This window comes from Lissotriton helveticus, chromosome 1_1, assembly GCF_964261635.1.
Source record: "Lissotriton helveticus chromosome 1_1, aLisHel1.1, whole genome shotgun sequence".
Taxonomy (NCBI): Eukaryota; Metazoa; Chordata; class Amphibia; order Caudata; family Salamandridae; genus Lissotriton; species Lissotriton helveticus.
The window spans coordinates 638,548,254-638,574,065 of NC_136057.1; the positions used below are offsets into that span (position 1 = coordinate 638,548,254).

The following is a 25,812-nucleotide window of genomic DNA, read 5'->3' on the forward strand; positions in this document are numbered from 1 at the left end:
CAGAGGACCCACTGTGTCAATGGCATAGTACCTAAGGAGTCCACTGTTGTTGTTGTGGCACTCCTTAAAGTGCCTGGCAACCGGGTACGTGGCATCATTGGTGTTGATCGCCCTTATGTGCTGGAGTATCCTTTTGTGGACCTGCAACTTGGTGCTACCAACATATTGCAGGCCACACGGACACTCCAGCACATACACCACGTACTCGCTCTTACAGGTCAGTTGTTTGTTGATTTTGCGGGGCACCGGGGAGAAAGCTGTTCTGAATTCAGTTTTGCTGATACCATGTGAGCACGCCTTGAAACTCGCACACTTCCTGAATCCCTTGATGGTTGCCATCCAGTTTTTAGGGGGAATCACCTCAGGACTAGATTTAACTAAGGCATCCTGCATAGAATAGGCCTTCCTGAATGTGATTGCAGGTTTTCTTGGCATATGTTCACCAATCACTGGATCAAACCGAATTAGGTTCCAGTGTTTGTTCACTATTTTCCTTAGTGCCCCATGCTGCCTATTGTAAGTCCAGATAAGTCTGGTTGGTTGATGTGCCTTAATTTCAATGGGTCTCTGAGCTTTCTTGTGGACTAATGTGGCATCACGGGACAGTACATTCGCCTTAATAATAGCTGTGTCTATTATAGCTTCTTTGTAACCCCTAGCTAGAAACCTCTGTTTGCTCGCTTCCTGAGCTAGCATGCACTGATCATTTGTGCTACAGACCCGCCTGATCCGGAGCATTTCCCCATAGGGGATGCTCCTAATCAAGTGCGGTGGGTGGTGGCTATTGGTGTGGAGTACCATGTTGCCCGCAGTGGGCTTCCTGTATAACTTTGTTTCCAACTTATCCTCTTTGATTTCAATCATGATGTCCAAGAAAAGTGCCTGGGACTGGCTGATATCTGATGTGAATGCTAGGTTAAAGGCATTACAATTCAGGATCTCAACAAATTCAACTGCCTCCGCATGAGTCCCTCGCCAAATCAGGAACACTTCATCGATGTACCCATACCATCGTATGATGTGACTATTGCAGATGTCACGGTGGTCACCAAAGAGGACCTGTCTCTCCCAGTAGCCCATGTGCAGACAGGCATAACTGGGAGAAAAACAGGCCCCCATGGCGACCCCCCTGACCTGCTGGTAATACTGGTTGAGAAACATGAAGTAGTTATGATTTAGACAAAAACTAGTCATAGATAACAACATCTTATTGTGTTGCAACATTTCAATTGGTCGCTGACCCAAGTAAAATTGGATGGCTCGCATCCCATCTGCATGCACAATACTGGTGTACAACGATGTAACGTCAAGTGTCATTAACCAGTAATCATTGTCCCACTCAACATCCTTGATCTTTCTTAGAAAGTCACTTGAATCTTGGATGTATGATGGAAGTCCACAAACATACTCCTGTAAGAATGAATCAACATAGGTCGTAGTGTTTTCCAACAACACCCCACATGCAGAGATAATTGGTCTTCCCGGGGGTTTGTCGGCATTTTTGTGGACTTTGGGGATGAGATATAGCACAGGGGTGATGGGGTGGTCATTTTTGAAAAATTTAAACTCATCCATACTGAGTAGTCCAGATGAACGCCAACCCATCAGCATTGAATAAAAGTCTGATTGTGCTTTTTTAACCACCCCTACGTCACAGTGCTTGTAGCAGTTTTGATTGTTCAATTGTAGGAGGGCTTCCTCCATATACAAGTGTCTAGGCCAGAGCACGACGTTGCCGCCCTTGTCAGATTGTCGGATTATCATATTGCCATCCTTTTGAATCTTTTTGACTAGTTTGTCATACTCATTGTTATGCCTGTAATTGTACTGCTTAGTCTTCACTGTCTTTGCATATAATGCCTCGACCTCCTTAATGGTTGCATCATGAAAAATGTCAATGTTGTCATATGCCATAAGGGGTGTGAATTTAGAACCTGGTTTAAATTTGGTCAATCTGCCAATGTTGGTGATTGGCTCCTCCTGTGTGCTTTGCGAGACAGACTGTTCCGATCTCAAAGCCTCCATGTCCTGCATTAATGGAACATCATTCACAGCAAGCCTCAACCCTGTTGGCATGACCTCTGGTCGCCCTACTGTCGCACGTAGTTTACTGTTAGAGAAATGTTTCCGCAACTTTAACTTCCGTGTAAACTTAAAAAGATCTATTCTCGTATTGGCATAGTTAAAGTCGCTCGGCGGGCAAAAGGATAGGCCCATCGACAAAGTGCGTATCTCGGATTCAGTAAATACACTAGAAGTAAGGTTAATCACAGAGAGCCCAATGTCAGGTATATTCAACAAGTTACCTACTTGTTTTTGTTGTTATTCCACCGTTTGTTGTAATTCTTTTTCTTTGGTTTTGCGCCCTGCATTGGCTTTCCGCCGTTCTCGACGCCTGGTGTTGTTGCTTTTGTTTTTACTTGCGGTGGCACTCTGGGGCGCAATGTATCTCGTCTGTCCTGGCGTATGCAGTCTAGTTCCTGAGCCAGGGTGTACCGGGTAAACCCCAATCGCGGCTCCCCTCTAGATGCATCAGACTCAGAACCACTGTCCATGTTTGAACTGAGGTCAGTGATAGAAGAGTTATCGGGTGATTTTGCATTGGATGCTGTAGCCATGGACGAAATGTTGGGAGCGACATGCGGTCTTGTGACTTTTATGGCGTCGTATTTTCGCGCAAATGTAAAAATACGCCCCTCCATGTAATCAGTCTTATCTCGTTGGAATTTGTAAGTTTTCCTTTTTCTGATTACATCTTCCTCCTTCTGTACTCTCACCATCATTTCCTCTCTGTACTTTTTGCACTCAATAGCATTATCTGTGCTCATGATGTCTATTTCTGCATTTACTACATCAATTTGTGCTTGAATTTTAATCAGATCACTCTCTGCATAACGTACCAGGATTTCGACCAGTCCGCGAGACGAGTTCAAAATCCACTCTGCCCACTCCCTGAGCATTTCTGGATCCGGCTGTTCGTAACTGTGGGCCAGCATGACTCTCAGCCCCCGAGGAATGCGATTTACTTCCAGATATCTACTCAGGGAGCAGTGTTCCCACCATTTGGACTGCTCACGTTTAACCAGCTTCTCGAGCAGTTTAAACTTGTCACGGACGCTGGGGCCACAACTCGCGCCCGGTTCCTCCGTTGTGGTCACCTTCGACCCCCCAGCCGGGGAGTCGTCAAATGCTTCGAGGGCTGCCGCCTCCCTCCCTCTTCGTGTGTCTGCAGACATAGTGCTTTATTGCAGAATTAACAACGCTGATGCATACTCACTATTTACGAGGTTCCGGCACCAATTGCCTTCAATCTCCAAAACTTGCGAAACTTCCTCACCGGAACAATCCTTGCGCCACAAAACTGCAGTGGGCTCTAGGCACGGTCTGAGACAGCCGTCCCACCGTATCGAACCCGGTCTCAGATGCGGCAACTGTGTTCAGCGTCCAGGGGCTGGAGCAGTCTCTCCCCAACGGGAGAAATAAACGACTTCCGGGTAACCAGAGGTCACGGCTTCCTGCTGCTCCGCCGCTTACGAGGAAGGGGTCTTCCAACACCGGAGAAGCACTCAACCGGCTGTGAGATATCTGCTTATTCCAAACTGACAAGCACGTCCCTCAGATCCGGAACGCGGCAGAAAGAAGGAACGGAAGACCCAGGGTGCAGGTGAGTTTTTTTTATTAATTCGCACCTCGTCAGCATAACGTTTCGGCCTTCACGGAGGCCTTGGTCACATGACGCCATGAGAGAAGCAGACATTTTTTAAAGTGCAAGTGCAAGAAAATCAGTGCATTACATTGGTTGACCTAGCAATGAGGCGGGGTATATAAGAACAGACATGGAAAACATACTGATTTGTTATGCATATATATGTATAAATAGTTTAGATAGGAGTAATCATTATTATGAAATACATAATCAATATCAAGAAATACATTATAACGCTGCAATCAAAATTAAATATACTTGTTCAGTTTTTCACACTCATGCACATTTATTTGCAATATCCCATCTGTTACAAGGAAACAAACATTGAACAATCTCACACAGTTTCTCCCTTGTTACAATGACGATCGTGTTTGGTGGCAAACTCATTCTAATTTGTTTGCTTATACATTTATTTTATTAACCATTTACATTGACTCTTACCATGGAACAAGCTGAATAGCGGGAGCGGCTGTACAGCAGGCTCAGATGCTTGAACTCCCTGGAAATCCTACCACAAAAAACATGGATTCTGCATGTGCAAGGCAATTCCATGATACTTCTGGCATGCTCTGTAAACAAGGGTAATGTGTATTAAAATCACAATGTTTAAGAAGACCGCTGAAATCTGCGCCTGATGGGAACTACTCCGTTTGCTGCACGTCCATACAGTTACTCATTTCTTTATTACATGTGTAGGCCGTATGGCAATGTTCTTTATGAATTGTTATCATTATCTCAAGTGTTGAATATGGGGGCTCTCTTCAAGGACTCTAGCTCAACTGGAAGAGGCCTTTTTTTATATCAAAATCATTTTAAGTTAATGCACATCTGTGCTATCAGGTACAGTAATAATTCAAATACTTAGGTAATTGAACACACGTTTTGGAACCATGTGTCTCAATAAATGGATGACGTCAGGCTGCAGCTGTGAAACTAACATGAAGGCTAGCATCCTTGACATGTACACTAGAAAAGAATATTTTCCAATGCTCCGTGAAGTATTCCACACAAGCAATGCCAGGTTTCATGCTATTCATTGCCTTTTAGACGATATCACAACAGTGCAATGGCTTGTACTGGTAGGGCCTCTCTCTGAATCCCCATTATTCCTCGATATTACAAGCCACACAACCATGAATTGCACAGAACCAGTCCATACCCACCATAGGACGCATATACATGAACTCCAACTCCTATACTCCTAACAGCTTGTACAAATGGATCTCACACGCAACAGAGAAAAATCAAATAAGGCAGTGCTGTATGTAGTAATTTAGGATGTAGTGACATATATTTAGTGGAGCTACATGGGACTGAGATGGGTCAGGTAACTTCTAGCCTACCTACCACATTTGCCACTGGCAATGCCACCCCTCCTCAGTTAGATCAGGGACCACGGGTGTCAATGGTGTACATGTCACACATATTTTTCTGCCTTCATGCCTGCATCCTAGCATTTCATGGGTGCTGTAGCATGATAGCGTTGTCTTGCTCAATGACCTAGTCACCACCTACATCTCTGGGTTTCATCGTGTACCCCCATGTATTTAATACCACATTTCAAACGCAATGCAATATTTGCGATTGACACTTGCACTACACACCATTGCTCATGTGAACCTTTCTGTTGGACTAAACAACAAGGCATCTCAGACCTTTATCTCTTTCTCAAATGTAGGGTTACCATATGCCACCAGTCAAGTTCTTAGCTAAATTCCAATGTGCTTCCATCCACAGAGCTGTCACAGGAAGGAAGCACACCAAATGTGATGACAATTGGCAATGTGTTTGCTGAGACCTTGGATGATGGTGTTGAGATGGTATGGGCTGCAGGCCTGGATGAGAAGGGGACATGCATGAGGGAGGCACAGGCAACGGGGTAATTATTCTATGCAAATTTGTCTATCAAAAAGTGATTGTAGGGCAGATTTCCTGAGGCTCTCAGTATCAAGAAGTCCATCTTCACCAGGTGCTGAGGCACAGAAGATGGAAAGTAGTTGCCACACCCAGCCCAATAGTTCTTTGATGGCCAGTAAGGGTTGATATTAGGAGCACCGTTGCTGAAGGTGACTGATTCCTTTTGGAATTTTATTGCACTTCTCTGCTGAAGATGACTGGCATAGTACTACTGTTAGGTGGAGTTGAGAGGGACTTGTGGTAGAGAGGGTACTACCACCTCACCTTCTCACATAAAAGTTGTGTCTCACCATTTCCTGGTGACTATCCAAGACACTCAGGGGTGGGTTCAGATGGCACTGCCTAAGTTGGAGTGGGCAGTGACCAGATTCCTCACCAGTGTGAGTGAGCCACAAGGACTAAGAGAATGAGGGCCGGTACAGGTGAGTTTTTGTACCTTAAATTAGTGTATTCTCTGCCTTTCAGGAGAGCCGTGGTGTGTTGTCCTTTCCTTTTGCCTTTCTGTGGTATGGGCTGCCGTAAATAAACCTCTGAAAATGTGGAACCCGGTCAGCTTGCATTGCGTTTCGTTAGGTGACACACAATGGGGCTTTTTTGGGCCCTACAAACCAGAATGGAGGTGCTTGAATATACCCTGAAGTAAGTTATGTCCTTATGTTAAATTAAATACGTGAATCAGTTAGTGTGCCTGCTCCTTGACAGGTAGACTCAAACATAGACACATAGGAAAGCATCTTGAGGAAGTTGTTTAAGCGCTTAGTGGGGAAAATTGGTTGCAGTTCCTACAGTAATTAATGTTTACCTCCGTCAAACTCAAGGTCATACTATTCTCACATAAATAATCTCCTCCCTACTGCAATTCAATGGTGGTTATCTCTTTCAAACACAACATTTCTCTCTTACAGGGGCATATTATCAAGGATGGGCGATACATTATCGCCGCTTTTATCGGCAGGAAACTGCCGATAAAACGGCGATAATGGGCTTGATAATATGCTCTATAGAATTCCTATCGAAGCCCATGTTAGATGTGAAGACATCTAACATGGGCTTCGATAGGAATTCTATGTATCGCCCGTCCTTGATAATATGCCCCAAAGTTTCTCTGATAATCAATTCAAATGGCTTTTTTACAGTTGATTTACCATGTTTAAGAAACGACTGTGCATTTGCCAGCAGATTGCACTGTACTGTCGACGGATCTGTCTGTATTCAGTATTCTTCTGCCATAAAATGTAATCTAATAAAACATTTTATACTAATGATTTTCAATGTGAATTTTTTTTTTGCAGACTTTGTGGTTATCCTCCATTTTATGATGAAAATGACTCCAAACTATTCGAGCAGATTTTGAAGGCAGACTACGAATTTGATTCTCCGTACTGGGATGATATCTCTGACTCTGGTATGATACACACTGCATGCAATTTCTATTAATTCAGTGTAAACAACTATCATGGAATCTTCATTGTAATTATGACTTTTGTTGGCTTGAATGAGCAGAATATATTGAACTTATTGGATTAAATTGATTATTTATAATGCACGCTACCACAAACGGAACCAACTTTAATAATAATAATTTGATAATTTGATAATTTTACAAGTGCCTCAAATGCCCTCTATGGTTATGGCAAAGGAACATTGTTAGAGTGTTGCTAAATGTTGAGGGAGATTGTGAGGAGATTATCTTTCTTCTGACAGATCTAACAGAATGAGAGAGAATGCTAGAAATCCTCATGACAGAGCAAATAGTGAAGATGGCTAAAACATGTTTATGTGTCATATTCAATCTCACCACAACATCCTAATTGAAAAACTCCTCCAGAGTCAAACCAAGAACTCTTAAAAGTATATTTCCACAATCCCTTAGTCACATGCGCTCAGCTTACTCTGATGAAAGTGCTAGTCAACAACTTAAAGCGCAAAATAGTTGTAAGGACAAAGATTGCAAGGTACACACCAAGTCCATGACTAAAAATGACAAAGGAAAATTGGGGGAAATGGCTTTTATCAATCCGAAGCCAATAGCAGTCAATGTTAATTTGGGATTGTATGGAAATCAATGAAAGCAAAATCCCTTTGGTTTTGCTTTGTTTGCCCTAAATTGGCAGGGTATATGCCCAGACGTGGGTCCCTTGCTCACTTTGCCACTGGATTCAAGCTAGCCTGGCTGATGATGGCTGATTAGCCAGAACCCAGTCCCAGGATGCTTGTTTCCGGTCCAGGGAACGCATTGCCTGACAGTTCGGGCTGGACTGTTCCCATGAGGCACAGGGTCAGACTGATTTGCATATGACCATGTCTGAAATAGGGTGGCGGAGTGAGCTAAAGAATGATGATGGATTAAACCCAAATCAGTTGACGGGGGTGAGTGCTTGCAATGTTAAACACTCCGTCCATCATCCCCTTTGGTTTTGCTTTGTTCGTCCTAAGTTGGCAGGGTATGCCCAAACGTAGGTCCCTTGCTCACTTCGATTCAAGCTGGTCTGGCTGATGACGGCTGATTAGCCAGAAACCGCTCCCAGGATGCTTGTTTCCGGTCCAGGGAATACATGGCTTGGCAGTTCGGGCTGGACTGTTCCCATGAGGCACAGGGTCAGACTGATTTGCATATGGCCATGTTCTGAACTAGGGTGGGGAGTGAGCTAAAGAATGATGATGGATTAAACCCAGATCAGTTGACTGGGGATGAGTGCTTGCAATGTTCAAAACTCCGTCCATCATTCCCTTTGGTTTTGCTTTGTAAATCAATGAAAGTCAAATGTGAAACTAAAAAGTATGTAAAAATAACTCAGTGGCTGGCTTTTCAGAGACATGTTGTGCCCGATTCCAAAAGGTAAACTAAGACGAAAATCTAACGTCACGACTTTCGGTATTCACAAAGGGCATTTACTAGTAGTAAAGTTTGTCTCAGATTTGGTCTTAGTTAAACTAGAGACCAAAATGTAAGTTTAACTGAGACAAAAGTCTAACTTTACTAGTTGTAAATGCCCGTTGAGAATACCGAATGTTGTAAAGTTATATTTTTGCCTCAGTTTACCTTTGTGAATAAGGCCTGTGTCTTTGAGGGACACAGTTTACAGAGTGTATACCATTGGAAAAGGTTGTAGGAAGGCCAGTTGCACAAATTAGCATTTTAACGTATTCTCTTTTCTGGATCAAACACTTTACAAGTGGAATGAATCAAACAATTTCTTCTAGTTAGGGTTCCATGAGGTCAGATCAGTTGCTCAGCTCATTGATGTGGAAAACAAATCCAAAGAAAATACACCATGTGGTGCAAGGTGCCTGTAATGCTCAATAGCACATTGCTGGATGATTTGGGGGACTATTCTCGATCAGTTCTGGCCAGATGAGGATGAACAGAATTTGCATGACCTCGGCTGCACCTTGTGAAAGCTTGCAGTGGTGAGGCTTGACAGGGTATAATAATGAGAGGCCATTGGAGAGGAAGGCATATGTTAGGGGATTTTGGTTCTTTTTCAAATTGATGCAGTACCTTTGTTCCTGTCTTCAGAAGGAGGTCAGACTTGCTTTGAGTTTTTCAGTGTACAGGTTCAGTTCCCAGTGCCTATGTATACTTCTCATATAAATCAGCAATTGGGCTATTGGCAGCCTTTGTTTTACAGATCACCTGGGGAACTTTCAGGTAGAAGTCTTTCATACAAGTATATGACCCCAAAATCTCTCAAATTTACGGCAGTACCCACTACAGTGCTTATCCTACACTGTTCTCCTTTAGCTTCAGGGTGTCTGTTCGACTCAGGCTCAGCAGCAGAGTATTCCCCTTTTCTTAAAGGTATGTTGCAAATTAGGTTTTCCAAAGTTTATTTGTATGCGCATACCAATTTTTAGGTTAGGCTTGCAAGCTCGTGCCTGGGCTGCCTGTTGCGACATATATTGTGGCTGGCCAGGCATCAAGGAAGAGATCCATCAACATGCAGGTGCGACAGCCAAGTTTATTGATCAGGCCTATTGGCAAATACAACACAACTGATTTAATCAATGCAGGTAATGCTCAGAAGGCCACCATCTCAAGCATCGCATGTTGCAATAAATCTCTTGGATTCAGTTTCAATTTACAATTTATATCAAAACGGGATGGTCATGTTGAATAAGCAAGTACTTTCAAGGTTTTGCTTCAATGTGGCAGACATATTAAACAATGAATCATTAGAAATGAATACCACAGTGAGGCTGGCATGTTGGACTAGGAAGTATTGTTGTTTATATATTGAATTTCTACGATGGCAGCCATTACAGAAAATTGCAGAGCGCAATGAACCACTTAACTTTTGTTCTACAAAGTCATTGGAGTAAATACATCTTGAGGCCACATTATCCATATTTTGAGGAACACAGTGACGTGCACAACCAACAGCCAGTAGTACGTAAATTCGGGATATTATACATGCGGATGTGCACACCTTTCTGTGTGCTGTGAGGCAAACGATTCGAAGTAACCTGCAAAGTGGTCATCTTTCTTTTGGGTCAGCAACTTACAGAGATTGCATTCTCTCGCATTTCTAGTTTAACTATGCTTAGTTTTCAGTATTCAGTGAATCCCCACCACAATTTTTGAACACTCCAGGGCAGCCACCCATTTCCTGGAGGCAATGGTTTGATGCTTTTGGATGTATTTAGGGGCCATTAGAGCATCAAAGTTTAGACCAGGATGAAAGAATTTCTTGTTACTTCATTCTTTAGATTTGAAGGGAAGGTCTACATTTAAGCACCTTCCAGATGAGGAGTTAGTGGAGGGTGAAAAGTACGACAAATTTCAGAAGGGTGTTAAGAAATGGTGAACAGATTTGACATACCACCTACTTTGGTCGGCATACTTTTTTTAAGAGAATCCAAAAACCAAATGAGTACATGGACACATACATCTCTGCTTTACGCAAACTAGTTGCTGAATGTCAATTTGAGAACTTCAGTCACTAACTTATTTGTGACCAATTATCTGTGACCAATTTATCAGCCATTGTACTGATAGTAGTATATGGCCGAAACTTACTATTTTAGGTAAACCAACATTGTCAGGGACCATTCGAATAGCTAAAAGGATTCAAACATCTTGTAAATCTGCTAAAGAATTAGAAGATAACCTATTGGCATTGTAAATGACAATGCCTTTTACTTACCGTTTTAACTCTTCAAGTGCGCCCGCCGGCCAACGGCCGTCGCAAGTACTACCTTGGTAGTGCTGAGCACGTCCGTTGGCCGACGTGGCCCCGCCCACTTAATGGAACCCCCCACACTGCGGCAGAATTGCCGCCGCGGTTAAGGTGTTAAAAAAAAAACATAAATAAAAGGCAGTCATTTACAATGCCAATAGGTCAAACTTGTGTAAATGCGAGACCTATTGCATTGCAGATGCTTGTTTGTTTTTACTGTCCCTCACTGCCAGGGTGTACCTGGCAATGTCGAACAGTACAAAAAGGCTGTATGTCCATCCATCCTAATTGGACAAATGGTCATCTAGCCAGTTCTTTAAAGGCCCTTGCTCCATCGGGCCATCGTAGAAGTTTGGCAATGGCGGTGACAGTGTAGTCACTGCCATAGTCAAACCTCTGGTTCACCTGCATTTAAATCAGGTGGGCGGACCACTGTCTTAGTGGGAAGGAAACTCCATTGCTGTTGTGATGGAGTTCCCTCTCCGCCAACATCGAAATTGGCCCCTAAGTCAGTAAGTAAAAACTTTAACTGGAATGATCCGCTTGGTGTATCTGGCTTCCCTTCCATCGTGTTGTCCTGAAATCATGCCAAGGTCCCAGTCAACAGCAAACAGTGACTTTTGCTTGATACTTTACTTCTCCTTGGTGCTTTTTGCCCTAGAACTTTAAAAACACAAGATCTCCAATTCCCTTTAACATATTTTTATGCTCTTGGTATCTTTGCTCATTAATGTTTTCTCTAGTTTTCTAAATTTGTTTAAGATGTATTTGTTTTGCGTTCTTTACTTTTAAATTGCTGGTTCTATTTCAACTTAGCATGCACGTCTCTGGTGATTGCCTACTTCTTGTGCCATAGCTAACAGGAGTTGAGCAGAGGTTCTCTCAGAACTGTGATCTACCGAAACCAGAATGAGTTTACCGAGTTGGTAGAGGTACCTCCTCACAAATTAATAAGCAACTTTCTGACAGTGACTTAAACTGGTGACTTGCAAATGATGGAAAATGATGAAGCACAATAGATGCAGATGCAGGTGCGTCAGAACAATGTTGGCGGCCTATGGGGAACCTGCACATCATGAGCCAAAGAAGCAGATACGTCCCTACTGTCCATTCTGTGGAATGATCCTTGCACGAGTGAAAATGTCTTTCAGTTACGGTAGAAATTGTGCACAATGAAACTGGCCCATTAGACATAAGCAGAACTTAAGCAGCTTACTCAATAGCAGCTATACATAATTACTCTAATTTTAGTGGAGAACATCGGTCTTTCAATTACGTTATTTATTTTGTAGTCTTATGTTTTAGTTCTGCACAGCCATCATGTGGTCCTTACAGTACAAAGGACCGCAGTTTAAATTTTACGTTCAAACTCTTTTCACATAAGAGACTATTATATAGTTCAGGAATGAGACGGAGCAGTTCCACCTGCCATGTTATCATGTTTTAAGACTTACTGAAAGTAACTGTAGTTTACCTATCTTTTGTTTCATCCAGGAGAATGAGTAATTTTTTTAATTTATGATTTACCCTTTTTTGGTTCATGTGAAAATGTGACATTTCTGCACTGTGCTGTACCAAGGGATGTATTGAACAACTGAGCATTAATAAACGTATACTGCCACTAGTGTAATACTGTCATGACGCATCCTGTGGTGACTTCACCAGCTAGAAATACATTAAAATTAGTAAAACAGTAAGGAGGTTCGCATTACGTCATAAGCCACCATCTTGATGCAAAAGGAGGGACCTTGCATTTCTTCATCGCCAACTGATGGCTCTACGTGAGGTCTCTGCTCATGCTCAATACACATCTTTGATCTATAAAAATACAATAAATTGACTGACAATATTGCTGTAGAGGAAACACATTAAAAATATGATAAATTGCAGGCACAAGGTTGCCCCCGGAAACACAGGAAAATATGGTCTCAATGGGCAACATATCGGGGTTTCACCTTCCTCCACAGACCCCCTGCTGGCCATATTTATTACCATTCTCATGATCACCCCAGACTGCACACAGCATACCTATATTGCATGTTTGAGTACCTAATTCACTGCATGGGTTGGGGAACTGTCTGCAATTTTTTTTGTTTTATTGCAAGTTTATTGTAGTCAATAATGTACACCAACAGTGTATATCCGGATTTTCCCAGTGTCAATGTTTTCATGTAGGGCGTCTGCCCAGATGGAATCATCGAAAATTAATAAAATGTGTTATTAAAAAAAGATATATGATAAATTGGAGTACCATGGGTAATTCAGCAAACGCTTTAGTGTCTTGAACATTTTTGTTTCCGGCTGTTTCATAATAGTCAGGCACACAAGCGATTTTTTAAGTTTAGGAGGACACAAACATGTACTTAATGCATTGCAATCTGCTGTTCCATTTCTTGCAGCAAAAGACTTTATTCGCCGATTGATGGAAAAAGACCCCAGTAAGAGGTATACGTGTGAGCAGGCTTCTCGGCACCCATGGTAAGGATCTTTCAAGAAGCTGGCACAAGATTTGCTGAATACTTTCGTTGATTCTAAACTGTTTTCATAACTTTAAATTTGTTCTCAATTGTTCTATTGAGGTGATGTGACAATAGAAAACAATAACATGCTTTCTGTTTTTAACGTGCTTTTAATATTATCTACTTTCAGAATTGATTGGAGGCTTGTCTCTCCATAAATTGTTAATTTATGCTGACCTTTAAATGCAGCATAGTCAAGGGCACAGAATGTGTCTCAGTCACATACTGCCATATAACATGGCCTAGGTGATAATCAGGTAAACCTGTGTTGTTAAGCAGGATCCACGGGTGCATCTCATTGGTCAATGTAAATTAAAATATATTTTTAATCTCCGGAAGTAATAGCGCACAAATTAGTTGTAACATAACATGTGTATTTGTAAAGGGCATTCACCCAAGGGTATCTTGGCACTGATTCAAAGATGTTTATTGTTAACCCTTTTATCGACCTCAGAAGGATGAAAGGCTGAGTGGACCCACCATGATTTGAACCTGTGACCACGAGGTTGTACACAGGCTCCTACAGTGGATAAATTAGTTCTCTAATCCCCCAGACCCAGCTTGATAAAAAATAGCTGAGCTTTAGACTCCCATTTGCCTTCTCTCTCCATATGAAAACGGTGTTGTGTTTTAATTAGCCTTTCAGGGAATAAAGACAAGTATAGTTTTCTGTCTATCAATGTTGAACATTTTTTATTGGGTATGGAGTTCTTGTCACTTTAAAGTTTACATCTGCCTTTTATCAATGGGCTTGGAAATCACAAATCGGAGCAAAGCTTCAGTACTGACGCAAGGCATACAATTATCCTCTGCCCTTTCCCTTCCATCGGTCTGCCTGGATATCTCCTTGACATTCTCTTGAATCATCACAACAATTCGTAGTTCTTGGCAGTGGGGTATCAAGGTTGCCATGAGCCCTCAGCAAGACTAATACCTCCAAACCCAGAGTTTGCTACAAAATCATCTATAGTTGTTATCCCTGTGCCCTCTCACAGCCCTGGGCCCCAGTGACACTAGATGTGCTGCAGTATTGATAGCTATTTCCCTAGTTCACATTCAATTTACTGAATCAACAATCTCTGTGTTGCTGTAAAATGACAGGATAGCACCATACAGAATGGTTAATGAACTAAATAAATAATTAATAACTATCAACCTGCACAGAGACGCAGAGCATAGGTTTCCCTTGTCATTTATGCTGATGAAAATTCTGCGTTGGTTCCGAACTGTAGACCACAGAGACTCTGCCTCCTAATGCATCTGCCTGCCCTCAAAATCACTTTAATCCTGCTAACCCAGTATCCTCTGATCCATGTACCCAGATTAAATTGTTCAATACACTCTGTTTTATCAACAGAGGAGTTTGCAAGTTAAGCTTCTTATACAAAAGTATGTAGTTCACCAGGCAACTCTCCACACACAGCCTCATATCCAGAGTAGGGTCTTACTTTGCCCCTTCTGATAAAAGAATCTCCATAGGAGGCAGCACTCTTGGTGGCTACACGGGCACCTTACTCAGTAATCCCCTCTCTTTCATGCTACATCGTTAACCACTTTTTTGAATCCACCAAAAATAAACTATCAATGATGGTATCAACCGTGGGAGACAGAGATAGGAGAGTAGCCTAAGACTTCAAGTGAGTTTTGTCTAAGCTCCCTCAGTAACACTGCAAGGGTGGGCTTAAGGTGAGGAAGGTTCTTTAGGGGGTGCAAGGATCAGCACCCCAATCTAGCAATGCAATTAAAGGAATAAGAAATAGAACATAGCCAAGGTCATTAATGGAGAAATGTAGCAGTTAATTGCCACAGATATTTCAAGAAAGTTGATAAAGGGAAACAGGAGAAAAATTAGTTGACTATTTTAATGAAAGTCATTGGTAGCTTTCATTGACATGGAAGTATTGGAAATCAGTGCTCCCTTATGTCAGATAGTTAAAAATTCAGAACAATGATTGTGTTGCTGTGAGTTTTTTCAAAGTGTCCTATGCGAAATATCGGTCTGTTAGTAAGTACAGTTGATCAATTAAGAATTGTGGTTGGCCCTGTTAAGAAGGAGAGTTACACAACAAAACCTCTTTGACACACAATGACATTTCTTCCAGTGTGTCAGGGACTTGTTTTGTCAATTTTTATTCTGCGTGTAATGGCTTTTTATCAGTGTCAGAAGGCCCACCGTAACCATGTTAAACATGCAGAAACTGGTGGCCCTGTGGTGTACGGGCAGTCAGGTACTGGTTTCTGAAGACAGAAAAAGCGGAGGTTCTGCAGTCAGCAAACTGTGGTTTACCTCCTAATGAGCTGCGGAAACCAGAGGTTTGGCAAAGCAGGACATCTTACAGTCAACAGTCGATGTCTTGCTTCTGCCAATCACTAAATAGAATGCTCACTTACTTATTTTAAGCACTGAATTCACCAGAGGAGAGGAGAGGATTTCAAAACTTGATATTGCATTGTCTTCAAAAAGTCAAATATGCCGATCAGGTCATTGCAATATATAATATTAAGGCAGGCTGAAGAAGGTGTGTCTCAGAGTCAGATGCTGGAAGCAGTGTCATCAGGTGTGCTAGCTGTATTTCCTACAGTGGGCAGAGGACAGACCTCAAGAAGTACAATTAAGTTTCTGAGAGCTTCCGGTGAAAGCCAAAATTTGTGGAATCTGAAAAAGCTGCTAGCAGATTGAGGTGCAATCGAAGGCTGGATAAGAACTGTCTCCCCTGGACTGATGTTTGAGCTCAGTCTTCTTATGGGCATCAAAAAAGTATTAAGGGACGCATTAGGATGGCGGGCAGACCACCGTAGCGGTGCTGGGACCGGCCGCCAGACGTGTGGTGGTCCAGCGCCACTGATTAGGATACGACCTCCACCCTGGCGTTCGCATTCCGCAATTTTTACATTGTGGCAGCAGCACCTGCCGCAATGCCAAAACGGCTTGTTGCCTGCCACCTTGTGCATGGTAATGTAGGGGGTTACCATAGGTACCCCCGTAGTATAGCCCCCCATCCCCCTAACCCCCTGGGGACCCACAACAGACCCCCAAAGCAATTCCCCGCCTGCCTTTCGATGTCGCCATGGAAAGGAGGTAGGTACGCTGCACCCATGCCATTACTAGTGCTTTTGCTTCTCGCTCACCCGCTATGGCCACATATGAACTGCACTGCGCCCACGCCCAAGTGCTCACTCCCCCCCTGATCACTCTCGCCACATGCCCCACCACCGATAACGGTTCGCTGCCCTCCCCCCCCCGAGACCACTAACTGACGACCTCTCATCACATACCACGCTGACAACACTGCTGCTCTCCCACTCCCGCCCCGCTATTACTCCACTGTTGCGTTTATACCTGCCTTTTTTTACGCATCGGTCATGTTCCCCGACCGAACCCTATATTGCTATAGACAGCGACATTCCACGCGCCGTGATACTGCCACGGGACAACACATGCCTGAAGGCATGATACACTCCCGACGTGAAAACATCTGGTCATCCCCTGTACACGCGCACTGCAAATTGCCGAGAGGATGGACCCCCCTCCCTGACGCTGGAAGACCAAGCATGGGAGCGACCTCTCACCTCTGCTGTGTGCACTCACATGGCTAACACTGAGGGACGCCATGAGTATTAGGTTGTCGAATATCTTAGCCTTGACTATAATGAACATGCTCTGCCGTCACCGGTGATGCGAGCTCACTTGCCTGCATTAGTGAGCTATACTAATATACACGTGCTCACTTCATAGCGACTTCACACACATAGAACTTTCGATCCCTCGGTAACCTATCCACACCATACCTAGCATTTACCTCTGTCGCTACACACTCTTTGTGGATATAGGTTGTTGCCCAGATATTACAAATGTCGCGGACGCGCTGACGTGCCTACATGACTGATTGTGGAAAATGGGAAAATCTATGGACCTGTTTATTAATCGTGCTATGTGTTCTATTATGTCCGCATGTTCTCCTTAAACTACGCCGCCGGACCCCCGGGTTGTCGGCTGAACGGCTGTGTCATCTTGCCCACTACTCCCTGTTTACCAACCATCGCGGCCGGCCCCAGTGGGTTGTAGGCTACATGCTGTGTGAATGTGAGACGGACTGTCTAGAACAATAAAGGTCTTAAAAAAAACAATTTTTTTTTTAAAAATGGAAAGGAGGTAGTCACCTCCACCATATTAGTGCCCAAGTCCGCCCAGCCGGCAATCGTAATAATTGCCTACCGGCGGAAAAGCAGCAGACGCAGTTTGCGTATGCCGCAATACCCCCACCATGGTAATATGGCGGGGGTAAATAAGGTTGTGATGGCGGGCGGATCGCCATCATAATCACCCCCAAATGTTTCAGAACTCATTTTTTCACTCCTGGCTGGGATACTGCAGTAAAAAGTTGTTCTCAATCGAACAGGACTTATAAAGCATGGCTAATCACCCGTGAAGGTATCCAAGCACTGTAAGAGTGGATTAGCATCTTGAATTTACATCTCTTCTGAATGGGGTGCAAGTATAGCTTCTTGAAGTGGTTGGTGTTGTGGCTCTGCTTTAGGAGGTCGAGGATAAGTCTGGACACTGAATTCTGTAGGGTTTGCAGTCTCTTCAGGAGGAGCAAGCTTATAGTTATGTAGAGTGCGTTGCCGTAGTCCAGTTTGCTGGTGACTAGGGCTTGAGTGACGGTTTGTTTGGTGCTGACGGGGAGCCATTTGAAGATCTTACAAAGCATGCGAAGAGTGAGACAGCAGGTGGAGGAGACTGCATTAATCTGGTTTTTCATGGTGAACTTGCTGACCATGATGATGCCAATGTTGCGGGCATGGTCTGTCCGAGTGGTTGAGAGTCCTAGTTTGGAAGGCCACTAGACATCGCTCCACGGCAAGGTGTTGTTCACAAAGGATGAGCACCATTTTGTCTGTGTGGAGTTTTAGGCAGTCGTCTTTCATCCAGTCAGCGACGCTCGTCATGCACCTGTGGAAGTTGGCCATTATGGTGGATGGGTCTTCTGATAGCGAGAGGATGAGCTGAGTGTCCCTAGTGCAGGATATGATCTTTAGTCCATGGGATCTGGCGATGTTGGCCAAGGGGGTTATGTAGGTGTTGAACAGTATAGTGCTGAGGGACGAGACTTGAGGGATGCTGCAGATGATATTGTTAAGTTCAGAGGTAAAGGTGTCAGGCAGATTCGCTTGGTTCTTCTGGTGAAGAAGGAAGTGGTCCATTTGAAAGCATCTCCTTGAAGTCCAATTTGGTGAAGCCTTATGATAAGTGTGTGATGGGATACGGTATTGAAAGCTGCTGAGTGGTCGAGGAGGATCAGGGCTGCTGTTTCTCGCCGGTCAACAAGGGTTCTAATGTTGTCAGTGGCATCAATCAAGGCAGTTTCAATGCTGGGGTTGGCGCGGAATCCGAATTGCTAGGTGTCCAGAAGATTGTTTTTCTCCTGGTGTTCTGTGAGTAGGTGTGAGTAGGTGGTTAATGGCCTTTTCATAGACTTTGGTGGGAAAGGAGAGCAGAGAGATGGGAAGATAGTTCTTGAGTTTGCTGGGGTCAGTGGACGGTTTCTTGAGAAGGGGCTTGACCTCTGATTGTTTCCATTCTTCAGGGAAGGTACCAGTGGAGATGGATGCATTGGGTGCTCCTGAGTGGACAGAGTTCATGATGGCTGGGGTACTTTGAGTAGTGGGCGGGTCTCATATTGTGAGCAGGTGGTTGGGGTTTGCACCTGTCTGAGCGAAGAGGAGGATGTTGGTGATGGTGTGTTGGGGTTTGAATTTTTTGTAGATGGTGAAGATCTTGTGATGGAAGAAGTCCGTCACGGTGTTGCAGGGTTCCTGGGAAGGGGTGATGATGTTTTTAGTGACTGAGGGGTTGGAGAACTGTCTGACGATGTTGAAGAGTTCTTTTCTGTGGTTAGAACAGAGTTCCAAGCTGGGGGCAAGGGAGCTCCTTTTCATCTATTTCAAGAGTTAGTGGTATTGGTTGAAGGATGTCTTGAATGTAGCTCAGTCTGAAGGTCCTTGTTGGTGCTCCATTTCCTTTCCAGTCACTTGCGGTTGCGTTTTGTGGCGCTTTGTTCTGTGGTGTACCAACTGGCCTATTTGGATGATCTCTTGAGTTTGGTGTGCTTGGGGGCGGGGGCAACTCTGTCGGCGCAGTCATTGACCCAGGCTGAGTTCTGGACAGCCTGTTCTAGGTTGGTCGGAGTGTCAGAATGGGCGGTAGATCCTGTGATGATGAAGTGGATGATGGCATGGTCTGTCAAGGTGAACTCTGTGACATTGCAGTAATTGACTCTGTCACCGGCCATGAAGATGGAGTTGAGCGTGTATCCTGTGATGTGTGTGAGGGTTGGTGTCAAAACCACAATAGGAGCCCAGAGGGAAAAACAGACAGGGTCGCCCTCCACTCAAAAGTTATAGAACAGTCAACAAGACCCTGTCCAGGGGCGACAACGGAAGTCAGTAGGGAAGAAGAACAGTCATATAGTACTGATAACTACTCCCGAACCACCCAAAAATTGTGGAGGTACTTTCACTGCTATGCGCCCAGAATCATAAAAACCAATTTTCCTTGACAGAAACAATGAACACCCAGTCGTATGACCCAACTAGGTCTATCACAACACTCCACCCTCAAGGTGTGGGATCACACTCTCCTCAGAAAAAATGTGTGAAGACCAAGTGACACCTCACGGAAACACCACCAACGGGGTAACTGGTATGTAATTTCCAGACAAGCCCCTGTCTCATCATCGGTAGTCACTTGGTTCTCAAAGAAAGAAGGAAAAAGTGTCCAAACACAAACAACACAGATATGTGACAAAATGTGAGAAGCAGAGACAGTCTGCTAGTGACAAACATATAACTTAAAAGGGTGCATAAAATACACAGCAACTAATTCCCTTAACCAACTTTATTCATAGGGAAAAAGTTTAGATGCTGTATCAATAAAAAGGCTGGTAGCTAGTCATGAATGAATGAATGAATACTCATTTCTATAGCGCATGGCTACCCTGAGGCATCCCAGCACTGTTAGACCAAAAAGCTCAGAGAGACATTCACTGAAACAGATGTGTCTTTGATCGCTTCCTGAAGGCGAGATGGTTACTTTCAAGCCTGATGTTATCCGGGAGGTTGTTCCAGCACTTGGCTGCTAGGAAAGAGAGTTGGCGACCACCCATTCGGGCTCGCTTCTCCCTAGGTACCACCAGCAGGTTACGCTGATTGGACCTAAGGGATCTGAGAGATTGGTGTACACCGAACAGGGGAAGAAGAATCTTGGGGCCGTCGTTCCAGATAGACTTGTGTGCCATACACAAGATTTTAAACGTGATTTTCTCATGAATCGGTAGCCAATGCAATTGTCGCAGTGCAGCCCTCGCCGAACTGCGTCTGGGTACATTCATAAGCAGCCGAGCTGCACAGTTCTGCACCGCTTGCAGTGTATGAATGGATCCTACTGGGGGCCCGAAATAAACAGCATTTGCATAGTCCAGCCACGAGAGAATCAGCGACTGGACTAGCATGCGTCTGGCCTCAGGCGGAAGAAGAATGAGGACCTTTCTAAGGACCCTAATCAGTCCGTAGCAGGTTGCCGCCACCTTCTTTGCTTGTACTTGGAATCCCAAGGAGGAGTCAAGCCAAACCCCCAGACTCTTTATCTGGTTCTTGGGGGGGGGGGGGGGGGGTGGAGGACCCAGACAGTTCGGCCACCAAGGGTCCAGGTTAATGGGAGCTTTATAACGCAGAAGCATGATGTCTGTTTTATACCCATTTAGTTTCAAGAAGGAGGCAGTCCTTCACTCCAGCTAGGGACACGACCAACTGAGTATCATCAGCGTAGGTGACAAGCTGAATTCCCCAGGGAAGTACCACCTCAGCCAATGGTCTCATGTAGATGTTAAACATGGTAGGGCTGAGTAAGCATCCCTGGGAAACGCCGTGATGCAGTTGGAGCTGGCTTGATGACGCCTCCTCCTCAAAAACAGAGAAAAATCTCTCAGACAAGAAAGACTGGAGCCATTCGAGGGCTCTTCCGGCAACTCCAGCCAGGCGGATACGATGAAGCAGGAGGGGATGATTAACCGTGTCGAAGGCTGCGCTGGGGTCCAAAAGGACCACCGCCGCGCAGCCTCCGGCATCCACAATGCTCCTGGTCGCCTCCACCACTGCCACCAACGCCGTCTCTGTCCCCTGTTTGGCTCTAAATCCCGTCTGGGATGAGTGAAGGGCTCCTGTCGTCTCTATAAACGAAGAAAGTACATGATTAACATGCTTTTCAGCAATTTTACTAACTCCGGGTAGCAACGAAATAGGCCTGTAGTTGGCCAAGTTTTCAGGGTCCAAATTAGATTTTTTCAGGAGGGCCTTAACTTTCGCCAACTTCCAGGAGGGGGGCACTACTCCCGACTCCAAAGATGCATTGATAACATGCATTATGGCAGGGCAGACTGTCCCCGACACCTGTTTGAGGGCAGAAGGCGGCGCAATATCCAAGGGGGATCCTGATTTTAAATTGCTATGGAGTCGTTCAACAGTAGCCAGATCCAACAGCGGGAACGTATCGAGACGACCTGGAGCGTCAGGGATAACCTCCGCGAACGTCAACTCCTTCTCCTTGCTGCCGGGGAGGTGAACAGGTGGCCCAAAGCCAGCATAGATATTAGTTACCTTAGCGGCAAAAAAGGCTGCCAGGTCTTCGCAACGTTTCAGGGGGTCGGGTGCAGGCACAGTAACCTGGGGAGGAGTAGTTAATTCTTGAAATATTTTAAATATTTCCCTAGGCCTATTAGATGCTTCCTGGATTTTGTCTTGGAAGTACGCAGATTGAGTGCTTTTCAATTGATTTTTATACAGTCTGAGCACTGATTTATATTCCTCTTTGGCAAGGGGAGAGAAGTCTTTCCTCCATTTCCTCTCCGCCCGTTTACACTGTTGTTTAACTTCCTTAACTTCCTTAAGTTCCCTTGAATACCAAGGTTTTTTATTAGGGCCCGTCCGATGATGGACCTCTTTCTTGGGAAGCATGAAGTCTATCTAATGTAGAGTCCAACCAGTTGTTAAAGGCCTCATTAGCATCCAGACGAGGCGGGGTGGATCTCCTCAAAGCCAATTCCCACTCCACTCCTCTACTGATAGCTTAGACCAGATCCGAGTGAATTTCTTTGAGAGACTCACTGTGTAGGTTTCGTCCAGAGGTGACCAGAGAAATGAGAGCAGGGCATGGTCTGACCAAGGGATGAAACTGGGCTCGTTGCCCTATAGCTTTTTAAAGTATATCAAGCAACCAGCTTCTCTAATGCTTATAGTTTGTACACAAACTCTCAACACTTAGAGCCAAGAACCAAACCATGCCTTACAATGATTTTTCGTGCATTACTTGATATAAAACATTGTAATATATGAAAATAGGATACAAAGGAAAGATAAGTGTTGGGGCAGGAATGTCCTTCGCAGGGTATATGGATTGACCCTAATGCATGTGAAACTGGTATCCTAACTGTTTGTTGCCCCTGCAACCATACTAATCTAGTATGTGTACTGTGGCCTAGACCTGTCCCTAATAATTTCAAAATACAGAACCTGTCTGTGACCTGGAAGGAGCATCAGGAATGTCTTCATAGCCACCATGGGATTACATTGTTCAGGCTACTGATCCGACTTGTGTAGAGTTATCCTTTAATGTGACCCTTAGATCCTTATTCTGACTTTCTGTGTGGGTACCAAGTGTTTGTCAGTAGGGAGAATGTGTATCATATGTATGGTTACCAGATTATATGCAGATTATGTGTATGGTGAAAGTCTGAGTGCTTGAGCCAGTGGGATCCATTTTGGATGGTTCCTCGTTTATCAACATGCAAGCTAGAAGGTGAATACAGTTTCCCCTGGCAGTGAGTGTGTATTGGTTGCATTCCTGTGGCTGGATGGGGACACTCAGACATTGAAGTGAGGAATGGAGACATGGCTATCCTTAGAGAATTCAATGAGGTCCTTTTGATGCCATTTCGTTGATTGTAGAAATGAAAAAGTGGGTTAGCAGTATCTGTTGTTAAAAAAGAGTAGGTTTCTAGACAGAACCTGCAGTTTTGTCTTTCCCTAAGTGCTGCTCAGTAAGGCTGATGACAGGCAGGTGCAGAGATCACACACTTTAGTGTGCCCTTGTTTTAGATACTCTTGGAGCCAGCCCCATTGCTACCGGCTATGAGAGCCATGAACTTTCAGGTCACTAAGCCAGCCAATTACATTTGGAAAGAAACCACCCAATATCGGTTGCACCACTTTAGGCAATCGATCCAGATCCAGTGTTTTACAAATGAATAAGAACAGGGCTCCAACTGTCCGACTTCATTCAAATTCAACATTCCACTTGGCCATGAAACGGATTATTCATAGAGCTTCTGTTTGACCAAGACTGGTGTCTGAATGAAACCCAGTCTTCTAGACGTGAGAGGACATCACCCAGTCTTGACAACTTGTTGAAGCTGTGAGTTTCCCTGCTGCCTAGAAGCCTGCATGTCCATTAGGAGAAATCCAACTGTGAGGCAACCTGTAATGTGAGGGGTCTCCTGATCTGCTAGTGCTGTTCCTTAGTGACAGAATAAAGAAATTAAGCCCGAAAGCAATATGGGTTTTCCTGCACTCTTGCAGCCTGCCCAAGGTACCGGTGCTGCTGCCTGACTTTGGCATACCTGGTGAAGGAGCTGTCCTTGCCTCTGAAGCAGAAGCCATGTTCTGGATTGAGAGGATGCAACTGCAGAATATGGTCACCAGACTCATCACGGCTCAGAGGTCACATCTGCCAAAGATAAGCACCCACTAAGCAGGCCTGCTGCACTGCTCATCCCCAGCAGTTAGAGTCAAGAGCAAGTCCACCACTGCAGTCCCACATCACCAGAATTGAGGCTGAAGGTGAAGGTCTGATGAATGCACCAGCCAATGCAGCACACGCCTCATCTCCAGGAGCCGGAAAAGAGGGACCTAAACATGAAAGAATGAATTGGTTGTGCAGAGGTAAATCTGTTATAAGAACACAAACTGTCGACAGTGTGGACATTTTTTGCAAGAGCTCTTTCAACTGATCTACTAATTTGTCTACAGGATAGTCTCTAGAGAACTGCACCTCTGCCTGTTCTATGGTTATACCTGTTCTTTGGTAGAAGTTACCAACAACATTGGAATATTTTCCTAAATGGGGGGGGGGGTACAAAAGTGGGTTTAATGCTTGACTAGGAATTGTTTATTTTATTTAGCTGTAATATTAAAGTATTTTCTTTTTACGAGGATACACACTGGGCTGGACTGCACATTATTGTTACTTTTTTACTGTTGAGTTCTAATCTCTGGCACCCCCACACTACCTACTTGAGAAGTCTAGGACTGCTCATCCTTGTTACCATGTGAGTCAAGTGCAGAAGGGGTGTACTTGTCCCAGTTTGCAGAGCTGTAGAACAAATGCCAACAGTACACCATTGGCAAATTACCTCATCTCCCACAGTTGCTTCCCAGTTGCCTGTTTGCCTTTTTGCTCCCAAAATGGTGTCTGAGAGTTAGCATTTTTTAAATCTACCCAATAATCTGAGTATGGGATAAGGGTTATGCGTACGGCTCTGAGTTTCAGATTTATTTATTTTTATTTATTTTTACAATTTGTAAAGCGCGCAAATACCTGTGGGTGTCTCTGCACTGTGGACTGCGAGCAAAAACCAGAGACTATAGACTATTGGCTGAATAGACATGTTTTTGTAATTTTCCTGAAAGCAAGTAGGGTTGGGCTAGATTTGATGTGTATTGTAAGGGAGTTCCATAGCTTTGCTCTGGCAACAGTGAATCGTCTGTCACCCCATGAGACTGTCTTGGTGCAGGGAACCCTTAGCAGGTTTGCTGTGGATGACCGTAAAGTCCTGTTAGGGATGTAAGCACCCAAGGCATCCCTCAAGAAGCCAGGTCCGAGGCTACGTGATGCCTTGTAAGCGATACAGAGAGGCTTGAATTTAATGCAGTTTTTTTATTGGAAGCCAGTGATACTGTCGGAGCACTTTTGAGATGAGTTTGTACTTGGGAGTTCCTGATAAGATTCTGTCCGCTGAGTTCTGGACTAGTTGTAGTTTATTGAGAATTTCGCTCCGTGCATTTATGAAGAGACCATTACAGTAATCAATAGTAGACATGAATAAAGTGCTCACTAGTGTCTTTCCAGCACTGAGTGGGTGGAATGGTAAGAGCTTTTTTATCATTCCTAGTTTGTGGAATGATGAAGACACCACTGAATTGACATGAGGTACGAAGGACAGCTTGGCGTCGAATATGTAGCCCAAGTTTCTGACCTTGGATACTGGTAGTGGGCGGGTCCCAATTTGGACGGCCATCAGGAGGGGGACCAGCCTGGCGATAGTTTGCCAAAAATCATTACCTCTGTTTTTCCAGAGTTAAGTTTTAGGCAATTATGGGCCATCCAAGAGCTGATGGCCAGCATGCCTTGCTGGAAATTGGCTGCTACTGCACCTCC

At 44.3% G+C, this 25,812-nt stretch overlaps 1 protein-coding gene across 1 annotated transcript in view; it reads left to right on the forward strand.

The window, feature by feature from the left end:
* The window catches only part of CAMK1D (calcium/calmodulin dependent protein kinase ID), a 1,511,583-nt gene that overhangs the window by 1,355,310 nt on the left and 130,461 nt on the right, over positions 1 to 25,812 (forward strand). Inside the window, exons 7-8 of the mRNA XM_078674169.1 lie at positions 6,916 to 7,028; positions 13,203 to 13,281. Of these exons, the coding sequence (XP_078530295.1) occupies positions 6,916 to 7,028; positions 13,203 to 13,281 (192 nt within the window). The remainder of the gene's footprint in view (positions 1 to 6,915; positions 7,029 to 13,202; positions 13,282 to 25,812) is intronic.